The sequence below is a fragment of the Manihot esculenta genome, chromosome 15 (genome assembly GCF_001659605.2).
Source record: "Manihot esculenta cultivar AM560-2 chromosome 15, M.esculenta_v8, whole genome shotgun sequence".
NCBI lineage: Eukaryota > Viridiplantae > Streptophyta > Magnoliopsida > Malpighiales > Euphorbiaceae > Manihot > Manihot esculenta.
The window spans coordinates 7,551,868-7,568,633 of NC_035175.2; the positions used below are offsets into that span (position 1 = coordinate 7,551,868).

The 16,766-nt window shown below is 35.6% G+C and overlaps 1 protein-coding gene across 2 annotated transcripts; it reads right to left on the reverse strand.

Moving 5' to 3' along the window:
- Positions 1-305: 305 nt before the first annotated feature.
- Positions 306-11,836, reverse strand: LOC110602166 (gamma-glutamyl hydrolase 2). 2 transcript variants are annotated; one of them, XM_021739614.2, is made up of 10 exons: positions 11,191-11,836; positions 9,907-9,990; positions 8,598-8,687; positions 8,003-8,097; positions 7,281-7,341; positions 2,396-2,485; positions 2,253-2,315; positions 1,159-1,247; positions 599-691; positions 306-493 (listed from the first exon to the last, which is right to left on the reverse strand). In XM_021739614.2, exons 1-10 carry the CDS (start codon positions 11,638-11,640, stop codon positions 454-456), a joined length of 1,155 nt encoding a protein of 384 aa, XP_021595306.1. In that variant the 5' UTR covers positions 11,641-11,836; the 3' UTR covers positions 306-453. The 2 variants fall into 2 exon arrangements, with proteins under 2 accessions (XP_021595306.1, XP_021595305.1); XM_021739613.2 differs by having other exon boundaries at positions 9,907-9,993; positions 11,191-11,829.
- Between the last annotated feature and the right edge of the window lie 4,930 nt (positions 11,837-16,766).

The window sequence follows — 16,766 nt, forward strand, 5'->3', positions numbered from 1 at the left end:
ATAAAATTGTAAGAATCATATTACAATTTATTATTGATTTTTCTAAAAATTGAATATATTAGTTAAAATAGTGATTAATCTTAAAAGTTTTAGTTTTATTGTTCAACAAATAAAATTTAAAGTATAAATGTGGTTTTTTCACAAATATTTAACCCAAAATAAAAATAGAATTCTTCACTCTCGAATGAACATCTTTCTTGCTCAGACAGAACAAGAAACTAGCCTCGTACATCTCAACCTCCAAAACAATAAAAAGTAATATATATATATATGTATATATATGATGAACGAGGAACTTGCAATTATTTGTAGAACAAATATTAAATTGCAGAAAACGCCAATATATAAATACAGATGTTCATAGAGCCATGTTTCATTAATCTGTATAATTTACATTTCAATTTTCAAGTCCTGCAATTTACAGTGCTTGCCTACGCCTGCACAATCTGCAGTTCATGGTTCAGTGAATATATATACTTCATCATATCCCTTCCTGCAATTAGACGGCAAATGAAAAAAATTAAAGTGTCGGTCAGTAAATTCAAGTATTCAAGAAGTCCATCGTTTCAATTGAAGGATTCAAAGGCATTGAGCTTACCCAGCCTTCCCACAATATGTGGGACTATAATTGTAAATCAGATTGTCAAGCACTTTGCGAGCAGGGGGTCTGTTCAATGACTTCCTAGCCTCACTGCAACACACACAGGATTATCAGTTCTTGTCTATGATTTGAGCTCACCTCACTGTTTGCTGACATTTCAAATTTTCATATTACAAGTACTTTTTTCTTTTAACTTTGCAAAACATGCTCACTGCTCAGGTATGCAGGGCTTTAACTTTAGAAAACAACTATTCCCATGTATCATCCAATATTCAGGTGATCTGATGTGTTCCGATATGGGAGCATGCAATTTCTTTGCTATACATTTTAGAACAAGGAACTTCTCTGACTTCATTTCTGAATCTATAGTTGCATGCACTGTAGCTAATCATGCAGCCTCATAGTCATGGTAACATTAACAGGTATGTGTGATTGACAGAGCATATGTTTCCGAAAACGTCAAAGAACCCACAATTGCCTCAACCCCTATTTCCTTGAACAAAATAGTAGGCAAGTAGCAGCACACATTGATTACTAACCAATAACCAAGTCCTCACCTGACGAAAAAGTTTGCAATATGTTGGGTCACATGAATGGCATCCTCTGAGTGTGGAATCATAGATAAGCCCCATTCAAAAGCATTTTTCTGCAATATTTTTCAAAACAGAGTCAGTGATGACCCCACTATCCCAGAAAATTTTATGAGACCACTGGGAAATATGGTGAGGAAGAAAAAAGGGGAAAAGATCCCCAAATGCACAAACTACTAATTTAGATCATCTGAAATTCAATAGAGCCATAAAGAAGGCACAAAGGCAAACCCACTTGTCCTTATTTTTCAACTTTTCCAAAACAATTGAAACAAGTAGAAGAAACACACAACGCTCACCATCCATGCTATCCACAATGGATTATAATCTGCAGCTTTAAGCAGTTTGGAGTGCATTTCTAATTTTCGCAAGTTCAATTTTAGTGAATCACAGATTTCATTTCAGGCAGCTTTCTCTACACAACTGTCATGCGTATTCTCCCTTTTTTTTTTTTTTGGCGGGGGGGGGGGGGGGGCTCTAAATGCTCAGCCTCTTGAATCCCTATGTTACTTTTTCCATCTAATTTCCAGTACAATAGACACTAACATTAAAGTATCTCAATTCATCTCTCTCTCATACCTCAACCCATGGTCAGCATTTCTTAAAAGGATACCAATGCCCTAACAATCCAATTGGATAGGTGTTCATTTGAAATGGAGAACTCCAGAGGTAGCTGCTCTTTTGTCTCTGTGAGTGTGTGTGTGTTCCGTCACAGGCATACTTATGTGAACATGCAATATGTGCTTGCATTTGGATTTATGTCCAAGTTTGCTGTTTTGCATATGAATATATTGATATATACGCATTAACTTAATAATAGAAGTAGTTAGGCCCTGGTTTCAAAGACCTGCTCACAATGCACCGAAGAACCCCAATCCTTTACCTAAATCATCCAAATACTTAACTACATGCTTCTTACTTCATCCATTTATTATAATATATATGATTACAATGACTTGGTAAAATGCAAGAAAAATATTGAAAGAACCAAATAATCAAATCATCCATGCAAGTATATGCTTTCAAGAATCTCATTCATATTGAGTTAGCTAGTGGCTAACCTCAGGATGCCATTGGAAAGCAGTCACAGGATAGTTGCGTGCTCGTACGGTGGAGACATAAACCTGACATAAATGTTAACAGAGGAATTAGAAATCTTCTAGTGGGCACATGACATCGTAACAAAAATTACTACATCCAGTACTTTGTTATCTGCATCCGCACTAGTAGTCAAAATCTTGAAGAAACTAGACAGATCCTCGTTCTCGACAAGCCGCTCCGGTGAGATGCCATACTGTTGCATTGAGAAGTCAGACAAATAAGATATATAGGGTCTTTCAATATATCAGTCATGCATCTTTGATAATACATGAATGGTCCAACAACAAGCTAAAAAGATATAGCAAAAATAAGAGAAGCCCAATACGAACATTTCAGTAGCAATTTCTTTAATCTTAGCCTTTGTACTATGCAAATTATCAACCAGGTGGATTATTTCATAAGGTTTTTGGAAAAGTATGTCGCTTAAATATCAGAATAAAATGTTTACCACCTCAACAATAAACAGCTAATCCAAAATAAGAGTTATGCAGATATTGATGGGTTAATTTACTTGTTACTTGCAACTAATCCAATCAAATTTATGAAATGTAAATGAGCCCTTTAAAAATCAACCATTTTGCTTGCTTTAATATAAAATCATTAAGACCAAATATAGAACAAGTTAAATAGGAATATTTGGCACTGTGTCACGTGCCCGTATTTTAGCACCCATTTGAGACCGTGCGACACTTAATTTGAACGTCTTCAAACCAAGCCAGTCTTGAAAATACCTGATAATCTGCGATTTCAGACAATTTCAATAGTCAAGACTACATAAGACTCCAACGAATCTCTCAGGCGATATACATTCGCAAGTCTCACAGTAGTCGTAAACGAAAAGAAATAGTTATGAAAACTCATGAACTGGCTACTTATTTTATTCAAATAGTAAAATCGTAATTATACATTTCCGTCAATCTAACCATTACAATAATCCTTGCATCGCTTGTAGACACGGGATGATCTATAATGAGTAAAGGCACCACTCGACAACACTTCAAGCCTACGATGACCAACTGGGCACAGCTTTTACTGGTCACTCTCTGTGACTGGATATCTGAAGTGACACCTCCTTAATAAATAAATAAAAAAAATTACAAATATCTGTTGCGGTCCTTTTGATACTATTATTTTATACTTATTTCCTCCAACATTGCTTTTCAAAAATTATAACATTGGAAAAATTACATTTTAATACCCCAAAACTCTAGACCCTTGACACTCCCCCACTTAAACGGTTGACGTCCTCGTCGACTGAGCTCATCCAAGATCTTCAACTACCTACTTGGATGTTCGATTCTTTTCCTCACTTTGACTGGCTACATAAGAATTGCTACTATTTCTGCGCACAAAAGTTGTTTGCTCGAGTACCCCCTATCGAAAGTCTTGTCCCTGCTGAATCATTTATCTTGTTGACTAAGGTACTAGAAATCTTCAATCTTCTGCAAAGGTGACTTGAGGTTGGCATTTCAGTCTTTTCCACAAACTTGTTTGTTGGTTCGTGTGCTCCTTTTCTCCTCTATGTCGACCACTACTTCTGGGTAATGATAGCCTTGTAGAAATCTTCCTTGACGAATGGCATGCTGCTCTAACCCGTTCACACAAGTAGTTGTATAAATAGAAATCGATCAAAACTTTTGATCTGCTTGCAAAGACTCACACCACGCACAAGATATCAAGGCTATTAACCTACAACATACACATACGACACTTGTAGTAGCAAGGTTATACTCAAAATAACTTATTACAACAAATTACACAAGAAACAAATGTTAACATTATACTGATGCTATAATAATAGATTACTGATGGATACTCCCTCATTGGGATGTAGCATTTCACTGCCTCAATCTCAAGTCCCCTCTTCAACATACATACTAGTATTTCTCTTGCTATCATCCTCCTTTCAACCGTTTGACTCCTTAGGTCGCTTTTCTACTCAACCATATAGCTGAAACTGGACTTGATTCTAGCAAAAAAAAAACATACTACCCCCTTTTTTTCACTTTCAAGAAAGCTACACAGTATACATTTCAAGGTTAGTTCACGCAAATTCGTCAAGTCGATCACAAAAAAGAAACCTGATTTGTGATAACACTTGATGGGGCCTTTCATGCGGATAACGTCACATTATGCTTGACTGCACAACTATTGGATTACTCGACTTCCATGCATTCTTTCACTATTTCCACCAAAACTTGCATTTAACACCTCACAACTATTATAGTAACGTTTATCACTTCTGTTCGCTCCCCCACTTAACACTTTGGTCCATTTGTTTTGGACCGACTGTCTGTACCATATGGAGAGTTGCACTTCTCTTGATCTCTTGGTTAGTGTAACCCACTAACTCTTGGTCATCTCTTACTAAGCACTATATTTCTTCAGGTTTCAACTTTCTTTAGAAAGTGTTTAAGTTCCATTATATATCTTGAATTTGTTGTCAGCACTCCTCTACACTTTTCTGAGTCAAATGCCAAGTCGACAAAATAGAATTGACTTTCTATTCTCTTCTCACTATCTTATGGGAGTGAGTTGAACATCTCTGTCCATAAAATCTTCCCTTCCAACTTACTCTCATAGTTTTTAGCATTGTTGATCAAACACACAAATACTATTCTCAACCTGTCTATACAACAATAATATTTTTTTTATAACATCAAGAATTAAATTTATAGTGGAGGAAATCATTTACCTCCACCACCTCACAAGCACCCTAATAAAATTTATTTTTCTAGATTCGACCATTGCCTACTTCATAGACATCCACACTCGAATTGACTAACAACTCCCATTTATTTCAGCCTGGCCCACTTCATTGGCCTTCTTATAGGAATTAACTAGTAATTCTTGCCATTGATACTTGATCCTCTAGTTCACTTCCGATATAATGAACATAATCTTCCTTCTATCACATTCAATAGCACTGCACAGCTCCTACAAAACACATAGGAGGCTTCTGTCTCGACTCATTCTCAGTAGGTCTCTACCTCAATTTCATCTCAGGAGGCCATTGCCTTAATTTTAACAAAGGAGGCCATTGCCCCAATTTCATTTCAGGAGGCCTCTGTCTCAATTTTAACAAGGAGGCCTCTATCTCAATTTTAACAAGGAGGCCTCTGCCTCAATTTTAACACAGAAGGTCACTGTCTCAATTTTAACACGGGAGGCCATTGCCTTAATTCTATCACAGGAAGCCACTGCCTCCATTCTTGAAGGTGCTGATCTTGGGACTTTTAGATAGCCTCAAGCTCTCTTGGCTCAGTCTCACCCTTATTTTTTCTATCAATAGGTCATTACGCTCTCCAAAGGTCACTAAAGGAGCGTGCAACACCTAATCATTATCCTCTCTCCAAAAGATATATCAAATGGCGTGTGTAGAACTAGATCATTACTTTTTCTCAAATTAGTGCACATAATGGAGCATGCAGCACCTCTAGTACCACAACCAATATGCACACACCTTCTCCTTAGCACTACATTGCACGTATCTCATCATTTTTTTTTTCATACGATAAAAAGGACTGACTGCCTCTCTCATGTCAGCCTATTCGAGGTGAGACATTCACTGACCCAAGCACAAAGCTCCTCCACGCATTTCTATTGGGTAGTAGACAATCCAGCAGGATCTCATCCTATTATTCAGATTGTTCACTATTCAGATTATTCACTGATCAAAACTTTGCTCTCATACCAAATGTCACGGGCCCGTATTTTAACACCTATTTGGGATCGTGCGGTACTTGATTTGAACGCCTTCAAACCAAGCCAGCCTTGAAAATCACCTAATAATCTGTGATTTCAGACAATCTCGATAATCAAGACTACATAAGACTCCAACAAAACCTTTGGGCGACATACATTCGCAAGCCTTACAACAGCCGTAAGAGAAGAAATGATCATGAAAACTCATGAAACGACTACTTATTTTATTCAAAGGGCAAAATCATAATTATACATTCCTATCAATCCAATCGTTACAATAATCCTCGCATCGCTTGTAGATAGGGGATGATCTACAAGGAGTAGCGGCACCACTCGACACCACTTCAAGCCCACAATGGCCAACTGGGCACAACTCTCACTGGTGGTCAACTAGTCACTCCCCCTAAATAGCCATAAAAACAAATAGAACTGTAATAGGAGGAGACATCAATATGTCTGAGGTGACATCCCTTAATAAATAAATAAATAAAAAGAAATTACAAATATCTGTCGCGGCCCTTATGATACTATTATTTTATACTTATTTTCCCCAATATTGCTTTTCAGAAATTACAACATTGGAAAAATTGCATTTTAGTACCCAAAACTCTAGGCCCTTAACACACAGCAACCATATTAGATCTTTTCAAATATATTTAGTATGCTTAGTTAGTTACTCAAAACAACTCTCAGTTATCTCTGTAGGAAACATGAAAAAAAATTTGGTAAAGTAAACTAGAAAGAGTGAGTGGGAAGCAAAAGGAAAAAAAAAAATCTTTTATTTGCAAATAGAGAAGACATAGAAAAAAAAAATGAAACCAATGGCTCACTAAGCACATAAATATCCGAAAAATGCTTAATGTGGTTGTCACTCATATTTCCAGTGTGAATTTGCCTTGTTTTTGGTCTCAGTGGTTTTATCATTTTAAGAGAAATCAAAATAGAGTAACTAGTTCAATGTCAATCATTTTAGGCACTCATATGTTCCTACTTCCTACTTGACATGACTCATCCAAAGCTAGATTAAGGAGTGCTAAATTAAAAAATATTGACCCATCTCATAATAAAGACCGTCACAGATTAACACAATAGAAATAATAAATAGATGGGGATTTAGCTCAAGGCCTTCAAGCGATTTGATCAAAACAAAAATTACATGCTCTTTTTAAACAGAATGAGATGACTTCAACCTTTGAACTCTATGTAAAGATATATACAACACATTATTTTCCTTGCATTTTACAGTGCCACCAAAGGTCCTATCAAAATTTTTTTCAACTCACATGATGGTTTTGCATGACAAGGCAATCTGTACTCAACTTTTTAAGCAAGTCTGGAGGAAATCTGCAGTAGAGATAAATGATAATTAGTCCTTCAACTGGAGAATGTAGACGTTATAAATTTGCTGAGGATGAATACTTATATAAGCTTCTATCATGACAAAAATCAACTAAGTTATGGAAACAGCCACAGGTTCACCCCATTCCACAGAGATGGCACCACATATGTGCACCCAATGCAGAAGACTTCTGGCATCACTGATTCTACTATACAGAATAATCCATTCCCATGATCAACTCACCAGAAATCATGGTTTAGGTTGCATGGACAACTAATATGACGGAACACTACAAAAGGAGCAGGGAGATGAAGATAGAAAAGGCATATTAAGTGAGAAACAAATGAATGAAGAATCGGAAAGGAGGGGGAAATAGTTAACCTAATAAGGTTTCCAAACTAGAACAAGTAAATTATCACTGCAACGATCCTCCAAGTGAGAAGATCCATCAACCTGAGATGAACAGAACATCTACAATAGTCATACATATCATGCAAGTTATGAAGGGCATATTGCTACCACATTTATGATTATTCGTTAACAAATTGTGTTCAACCAAAACATTTCATGCAACAGAACTTCTCACAATGATGTTTCATAACCCAAATCAACAAACAAGACAACAATTGTAACTACTACCAGCATGATAACCAAATTGCAAGATACCTTTGAAACACAGTTCCCTCCATATTTATATTTTTCATAAATTGAAGTGTGGAAGCCTGATCCGTAGCATTAAATGATTCCAGAATGTTATTGTCCTATTATCAGGGAAAAGAAAAATAAAACATCAGAACAATACAGGAAAAGTACTGCTAATGAATTTTCTTTACATATAAAAAACAATAATTTCATCAAAAGGAATTTGGTCATGAACATTTTGACATGAAGAATGATCAAGACAATATAAGTACAAAATTACTACATATTTGCACCATGGATGCAAAGTAAAGTTCACATGGATATAGAAAGTACAGTTTTCTTGAGTTGTACACCAAACAACCAAATAATTTAAATAAATATCAGGGACTCCAGTCTAGTCCCAAGAACAAGAATCTCAAAATAACAGCAGAACATAAAATGCATCTCCTCCTTTACGTTTAAATCATTTCAAGTGGAAAGACAGACATTAAACAAAGCTACACAGCTTAATTCACTTTTGAGCACAAATTTACAAAAGTTCCGTGAAAGAAAAAGATGGAACAAACAATCCGCTACAAGAAACACAGATTCAAACAATAACAAAAAGAAGAAAGCTTACCTTACTAATGATCATTGTAAGGAGTTCAAAACCTAAGCAGATGGCATACAATGGAAAATGGTATCCTGCATCGTTCTTGGCTAACACTTTCTGCAAGTAATGAATAGGATTGCTTAACAAGGGTACATTTACCATGTTTTCCTTAATATGTTTCAAATCCACATAGCAGATATTTCTTGCTGAAAGTAATTTTACAGTTTACACGATACAACATTATTTTAAAGATCAAAAACAGATTAAGTTGTTCATGTTAAAGAGTTTCAAAGTTAGAAAAAGTGATACTAGCCCACTAAGACAGAGCATGAAGTCTCCTAAAATCAGAAACTTGAGCCCACATAAAAGTAGTTAATTTGATTAGAATTATTTCAAAGAGTAAGATTGTTAAAAGCACTAAAAATCATCTCAAAACACGAGGAGACAACTCTTCAAGAAGGCTCCTGGGCTTTTAAGAAATGATTGAGTGAACAAGACATATGAAGCAGACTATAGTTATGATAGAAGAACTGATTCACTGAAAGGAAATGTTGCCTCCTATAACATGCTGGTAAATGTATCTTGTTCAAACAAAGCAATGGGATACAGAAACTTTAATTAAACTATTTGTCTTCTCAGACATCATTATTGTGTATCCCTTTAAAGCATGAAAGAAGCTGAATTTACCAGAAAACAGTTTTGCACATGAGTGTGTAAGTGTGGCATGCCATGGTTTGCAAGCAGAATTTGCCAATTTGCGAATTTCAAATTTAAAATGTTCGACACTGAGCAAAAATATTTAAGCAACTTGGATGGATGAATTTGGACCTAAACAGACAATAAAAAATTGATTGAATATAAAGAATTCACACTTTCTTTAATCCTCTATTTAGTAAGTTCAAAGAATTATGTTGTTCAAGAAGCTTAATTTCGCAAGCCAATTTCATATAAAACATGCTCAAGCACATCTCCTATGTTATGCACATCTCAGCAAACAAGAGACAGTCATGACCGAACTGCATTCTATCTTAAGTCCTAAGAGATATATCTTCAAAGTCATATTTATATGAGAAGTCCACCAGTAGAAGTACCCATATATTTTTGCAGTCAAACAAGAGGTTATTTAATTCAATAAGATGTATAATATCTTATACTTTTTATCTTCTAAAGGCAACTGATTTGATGAATGTGCTTACCCTAAAGCCTACTCCACTTATATCACTTAATTCTGCTAATGGCTGCCAAAACTACATGGGCAGATGAACAATTGATAGCAGAGTATGGACGCTGCAAAGTACAGCGCAGATTTACAAAATAGCAGAAAAGTATTTAATACCTTAAAAACTGCCTTCACAATGTCATAATATAAACCGCTTTTGGCCCAACCCCCAGTGAAGAGCACTCCATTGACCAGATTGAGCTTCTACAACACAACAGCATATAAGAACCTTAAAGATAAAAAGCTACTGAAATTGTTGAAAGCAGCATCAAATCATGCATTACGCTTATCATAACAAATTACCCAAGTTAGCATGAGGTCCCAAACACTAAAAAAATCTAAAACAATCAACAATTGTAGAGCATTGGACCATAATTTTTATGACGATGGGAAACAGAAGAAACAAAATAATCTTTGCAATTTCAGCAGGTTTTCTACATGCAGCTTTCTCTTGCATTATAGAAATGGAATTGCAGGGATTAATCCAGAAGTAATCTCCACATTATTTTCTCATTCTCTGAAACTTAAGTATTCTGGATCTAAAATAGAACGTCACCAGAATTTTGTTCATAAAGAATATTATAGGAAAGAAACGGTACATAGACAGGACACTTGATGTGGTTTCTCAACATTATCAATCAAAACATGTACTGCTTATTGGAATAATCTGGAAACTATATTGCACTTCACCTTAGGCGTTTAACCTTTCTATTAACAGAATGCATACAACCAAGTTAATCTCATCATCAATGAAAGAGCACTTCTCACTCTTTCTAGGCAATCTTCAATCAATTATGTGGAAATAATGCGAATGTTCCTTTGTTTCAAAAGTTAAAACCAAGTGATAAATGTCAAGCATTAAAAAGAAGCCATTGGAACTTCACAACCACAAACTTTGGCATGGACTGTATTCACCTTTAGCACTCCCATTTAATGATGGAGGCGAAAAAATAAAGGGAATGCATGTAAGCACTAGTGAACAAGAATACAGTTTTAGATGAGCCCATAAATCACCTATACGACCTAAATTCATTGAAAATAAACAATGTAATACAGTAACCGAACCGAAACATTATATATATAAGTGTCAACTGAATAATCGTTATAAAAATGAGATTCTGCACAACGAAAATTCCTCCTTTTGTAATAAAAGTTGAGATTACTTCAATTTTATCTGCATCTGCTTTACTCATCAAAATTCCATTTAAACGAAAAGTTTGGATATACTTCCAATTTATTTTTCTCCGCGTTATCTCTTTGATGTATCTACCAAATAATTGTATATCAGGTCATCGTTTATTAACCAATCACTCAAATATCCAACATTCTACAAAAAAACACAGTGGTCGCTGTCTTTCTCTACTGTTCAATCAAGCAACTCGGCTTGAAAATCTGGACTACCTCGAAAAGAACCTCCGGTGGCTCGTTATAGATAAGTGGAATTACACGAGCACCAGCCGATTCAACAAATTTCACATAAGACGCCGCGATATAAGATGCGTTTGCAGCATTATTTAGCCTCCCGGACGCACCATCACCAGGATGGCTCAGGATTCCGATCACCGGCCTGTAGTTCAGCTTCGTGTCCGGCGCGGGGCATCTCAGCACCGGAGATGATGATTCATCATCGACTTGACTCGGAAGAAGAATGTTAGACTGAGCCGCTTTGGCTAAGCTAATTTCTTTAGAAAGTGAAACAAGTACAGGAATCCAGAGGTAATTCCACATATCTGGAAACCTAGAGGCGGAGGAGGAAGCGGAGGCGGAAGGAAGAGAAACGGCATCGTTGGGAAGATCGGAGGAGGGGGTAGAAGGAGCGGAAGGGGCATTAGAGAGGAAGTGGGAGGGCATTTTGGAGAATTGGAAAGAGAAAGAGGAAGCTAGAGTTTGTTAGGTTAGCGAGGAAGCGAAAGAGAGAAGAAGACATGTAACAGAGGGTATTTGACATGGAAGAGGGAAAGGGAGAAAGGGCCGGCTTGTTTATTGCGATACTGTAGGAGTGGCGAACTGAGCACCGCAATTGAGACAAAAAAGAGAACGGTCGATTAGGGGTTACGTACGAATGACAGGTGTGATGGGACCATTGGATATTGACCTTGTAGACAAGAACCTGCTAGAATATCATCATTCATACCCTGAATTATTTAAGAAATTTTACTTTTATCATATCATTATTTCTCATAAATACTTTTTACTTTTCTGGTAATTTTCATTCTATATGAGGTTATCACATTATAATAATATTATATTGAAATTTTACTGTTCTATCATTATTAATATTTTTTAAAAAAATGTTAGAGTAAATAAAATCTCATAAATTACGATAGCATTAGTTTCTAAATTTTGTATAAAAAACTTTAATTAAATCTTAAAATATTTTCAATTAAAAGCAAAAAATAAGAGAAAACATCTCTTAAGCTAAGCTAAAGACCAGTCTATATATAAGCAACCAGCTTCTCTCCTGTTTTTCTTCTTCTACCTACTTTTGGTCTCCATATTGTTATTGACTTGGATTTGGTCTACATATTTTTCATTTATTATATTTTAATAAAAAGGAAATTAACTAAATTAAAGTTTTACAAAATTTGTATTTTCTATATGAACAAGTCAATATTGAACTTTTTAATTCATCTTTGGGTCTTTAGACTTTAAGTAGAGTTCACACAGAAGATCTTCAAGGATTTTTCCAAGCAAAATAATATAATCGTTCATTAATGCAAGTAACATTTTCATCTTTGGGTCTTTAATCAGGTATACACCGGTTGAATTAATTAAAACTTTGAAGCATTTTAATATTATTCTAAGTGTTGAATATTTTATTCAATTAATTAATGAATTGTATTGGGCTTAAAATTACAATTGATTTGGATTGGATCCATCATTTTATAAGCATACTTGATTTTATTTTATTTTTTTTAATCTTAGCAGTTTTATCTTTCAACCGAAGGGAAATTTAATCCGCTAGTCATTGACTACATATTGTGAAAATTAGTGTATTGGAATTCAGATTTATTATATTATTAATATTTAAATTTTATATTAAAATTAACTTAAACTATCTAAATTCATCTTGATTATTACTATTTAAATAAAATTTAAATTCATTTAATCTCATATATTTTAATTAATAATTTATATAAAAATTATTTTTAATTTATAATTTTTATTTTAAAAATTTAATATTTTAAAAAAATTAATTTTAATTTTTAAATAAAAACATATAAAAAAACTATAAATATTATTATAAAATTTTTATTTTATATTAAATTAATTATTTATATATATAAGCTCAATTAATAGCTACTTTGTACATCAAACCGTTATAAATATTAATTTTTATATTTTAATTTGTTTTAAATTTAATTATGATTATCTAAAACTATTTTATTAGAGTCCGGTCAAATCTAGTGATTTTATCTTTAGTAAAAGTAGAGTATAAAAATATGACTATGATTATTAAGACTCAACTATGTCTATTCAATAAATATATCTATTTGTAGTACACTTCTATGATGTTATTTCAATTTCTATCACTAATCTTTTCGGGTTTTAGATTGTTGGGTGTAAGGGGTTAGGCCTACTAATTTTGGTTTAGCGTGGACACTCCAAGTTAAATTTCTTGATTATCTTTTATTTGTTTGAATTTCAAAATACATATATATATATATATATTAACATAATAATGATAGATCCCGTTGAGATCGTGATACGTGTACAAAAGAAATAGAAGAGTCCCTCGCATCAGGCCATCCGATCTAATCGGACAGTAGAAAGTCTGATTTATGCAATGTACTGATCAGACCTCTCATACCTGTGACCTTACCTATACCTGTAATGAGCAAGCCGACCTCACTAATGCTTGGAACAAGTAGGCCGACCTCTTTAGAGCAACCTCGTTGGGGTCATAGTTGTACGTACGGTAGGGCCGACAAAAGTGACGCACGTGATAGATAGGGTATGGGCCAAGCGGCTCGGTATTTATTAGCCAACTTCCTGCCATTAATGAATCGTTTGACACATCCGCCACGACACGTCATCATCCTATTCGATAGGACATTTGTCAGAACTTCCTGATATGGTAGGGTATAAACACCCGTGGACCAACTACCTTAGGGGGCAAATTTTAACCATCACTAATCCAAGAAACTCTCGACCTCTCTTTAAGACCTCAACCTCCATGAATCAAAAACTTCAACCCTATTAACTCTCAACTACCCAATTAGATCTATTAACTTCACTATGAATCAAGCGTTTGCCTACGTGTCCCATCTCCTCATCTCACCGGATCTCAGACTTATCAATTGGCGCCTTCTGTGAGAAGCGAAAGAAGATTATTCAATCAACCAAAGTTTTCCAAACAAAAATCCATTGAGATCCACATAGCAGACTAAAAAAAGTTAACAACCAGCAACAAGAAAGAACGGAGGGAAGAGAGATGGTGAAAGACCCGAGAATCACCGGCTACATCTAAAAGCCACACGACGAAAGTCAAATAGAGGAAGATGATGATGTGAGAAAAAAAGCACAACACAAGGGTGATCCGTCAATCATGAAAGAGATGTAACGTGCGCGAGTCAACTAAGTTGTACTGTTATTTCTTTAGTTCAAAGTATTTTTTTTATTATCACGATTAGTTAAAAAATTAAAACCTTAAATGAAAACCTTGTGAATATGAGCTCGAACATGATAGTATACTGAAGTAGCTTAAAAGCCCTCATCGGTGATTAATATTAGCATAAATTTATTGAGAAGAGAATTATTTATTTAAAGCATGCCATTATGTGACTGGAAACCTGCGAAATAATCTATGCACGTGAAACACCATTTATTGGATTCTTTGAATCGTATGAGATGATATGGTTAGTCAAGATTAATATTTGCATTCATTGGAAATGTGAAGTTAAGAATCTTGCAAGCCACAATACTCATTGATAGATATTATGCAATCAACAACAAGCATTCTCGTTACATATATTCTGTGCAAATTTTTACTTTGTAGATAAATTTTAGAAGTAAAATAAAGGCTAACAAGCCTAAAATCGCCAGTAAGGCCATGCGCTTAAATCTTGAAATCGCCAGTAAGGTTACGAACTTAAATCTTAGAATCGCCAGTAAGGTCGCGAGCTTGAATCTTGAAATCGCTAGTAAGGCCACGAGCTTAGATCTTGGAATCGCCAGTAAGGCCACAAGCCTGAATCTTAAAATCGCTAGTAAGCCCACAAACCTGAATTTTGAAAACATAGTAAGACCATGGGCCTAAATCTCTAAAGTCGCTAGTAAGTCCACGAGCCTGAATCTTCGGACTAGGTCTCAAGGCTGGATAATGACAAGAAGCCAAAGAGCTTGAGCGAAAAAATAATCAGAACTAAAGAGCCCGGTAAAAGAGCTGAAATGTCCATAACAGTAATAAGGGCAAAAAGCCCAGAAGAAGCGTGAGAATAAAAATACTCGAAAGTAGAGTCAGGGCTAAAAGCCCAAAAGAAGAGCGAGAATAAAAATACTCCGAAATAGAGTAAGGGTAAAAAGTCTAGAAGACGCGAAAGAACAAAAATGCTTGGAAGCAGCCTAAGGGAAGAAGAGCCCAGAAGAGAATTTAGAGCTAAGTGCCCATAAGGCGTGCAAGAGCAAAAATGCTCAAAAGTAGTATAAGGGCGGAAAAGCCTGGAAGCAAACACAAGGCTAAGTGTCCAGAGAAAAGCGTAAGAACAAAAATGCTCGGAAGCAGTCTAAGGGCAGAAGAGTTCGAAAGCGAATTCAGAGCTAAGTGCCTAGAAGGCATGCAAGAATAAAAATGCTCAGAAGCAGCCTAAGGGAATAAAATTCTAGAAGCAAACACAAGGCTAAGTGTCCAGAGAAAAGCGTAAGAACTAAAATGCTCGGAAGACAAGAAAAGGCATAAGAGCCTAGAAACAAACTCAGGGTTAAATGCCCAGAAGACGCGAAAAAGCAAAAATGCTCGGAAGCAGCCTAGAAGGCATACAAGAACAAAAATGCTCAGAAGCAGCCTAAAGGCAGAAAAGCCCAGAAGTAAACATAGGGCTAAGTGCCTAGAGGAAAGCATAAGAACTAAAATGCTTGAAAGACAAAAAAAGGGCAGAAGAGCCCGGAAGCAAACTCATGGTTAAATGTCCAGAAGATGTGAAAGAGCAAAAATGCTCGGAAGCAGCCTAAGGGTAAAAAAGCTAGAAGCAAATTCAGGGCTAAGTGTTCAGAAGGCATGCAAGAACAAAAATGCTCAGAAGCAGCCTAAGGGTAGAAAAGCCCGGAAGCAAACACAAGACTAAGTGCCCAGAGGAAAGCGTAAGAACTAAAATGCTCAGAAGACAAGAAAGCCCGAAAGCTAACTCAAGGCTAAGTGCCTAGAAAGTGCTCCAGAGCAGGCAAGGTCTCTAGTCAGGTTGGGCTCAACTTCGGAAGTGTTATCTGGAACATCAGCAGTCACGACAATTGGAGCCGCTGTAATATCACTTGCCAAAGGAGGATCCGCAGGGGCATTGCACGTGCGGTAAGACTGACAGAAGTGATGCGTGTGATAGATAGGGTATGGGTCAAGCAGCTCGGCATTTATTAGCCGACTGTTTATCATTAATGAGTCGTTTGACACATCTGTCACGGCACGTCACCATCTTATCCGATAAGACATTTGTCATAACATCCTAATATGGTCAAGGTATAAACACTTGTGGACCAACCACCTTAAGGGGCAAAGTTTAACCATTACTGATCCAAGAAACTCTCAACCTCTACTCAAAATCTCAACCTCCACGAATCAAAAGTTTCAGCGCTATTAACTTTCAACCACTCAATTAGATTCATTAATTTCATCGTAAATCAAGTTTTTACCTACATGTCCCCATCTCCTCATCTCACCGAATCTCCAGCTTATCAATATATATATATATATATATATATATATAATTATAGAATCTTTCAATAGCAGATTTTTCTGTTGGGTCTTCATAATTTTTGCCTGAGTC

Excerpts from the sequence above, each read along its gene's own strand:
- LOC110602166 (XM_021739613.2), bottom strand. The coding sequence starts at position 11,640 with ATGCCCTCCCACTTCCTCTCTAATGCCCCTTCCGCTCCTTCTACCCCC. Across the intron at positions 9,994-11,190 it reads CACCGGAGGTTCTTTTCGAG|AAGCTCAATCTGGTCAATGG; the intron begins GTAGTCCAGATT and ends GTTGTGTTGTAG. Across the intron at positions 8,688-9,906 it reads TTGTGAAGGCAGTTTTTAAG|AAAGTGTTAGCCAAGAACGA; the intron begins GTATTAAATACT and ends CATTACTTGCAG.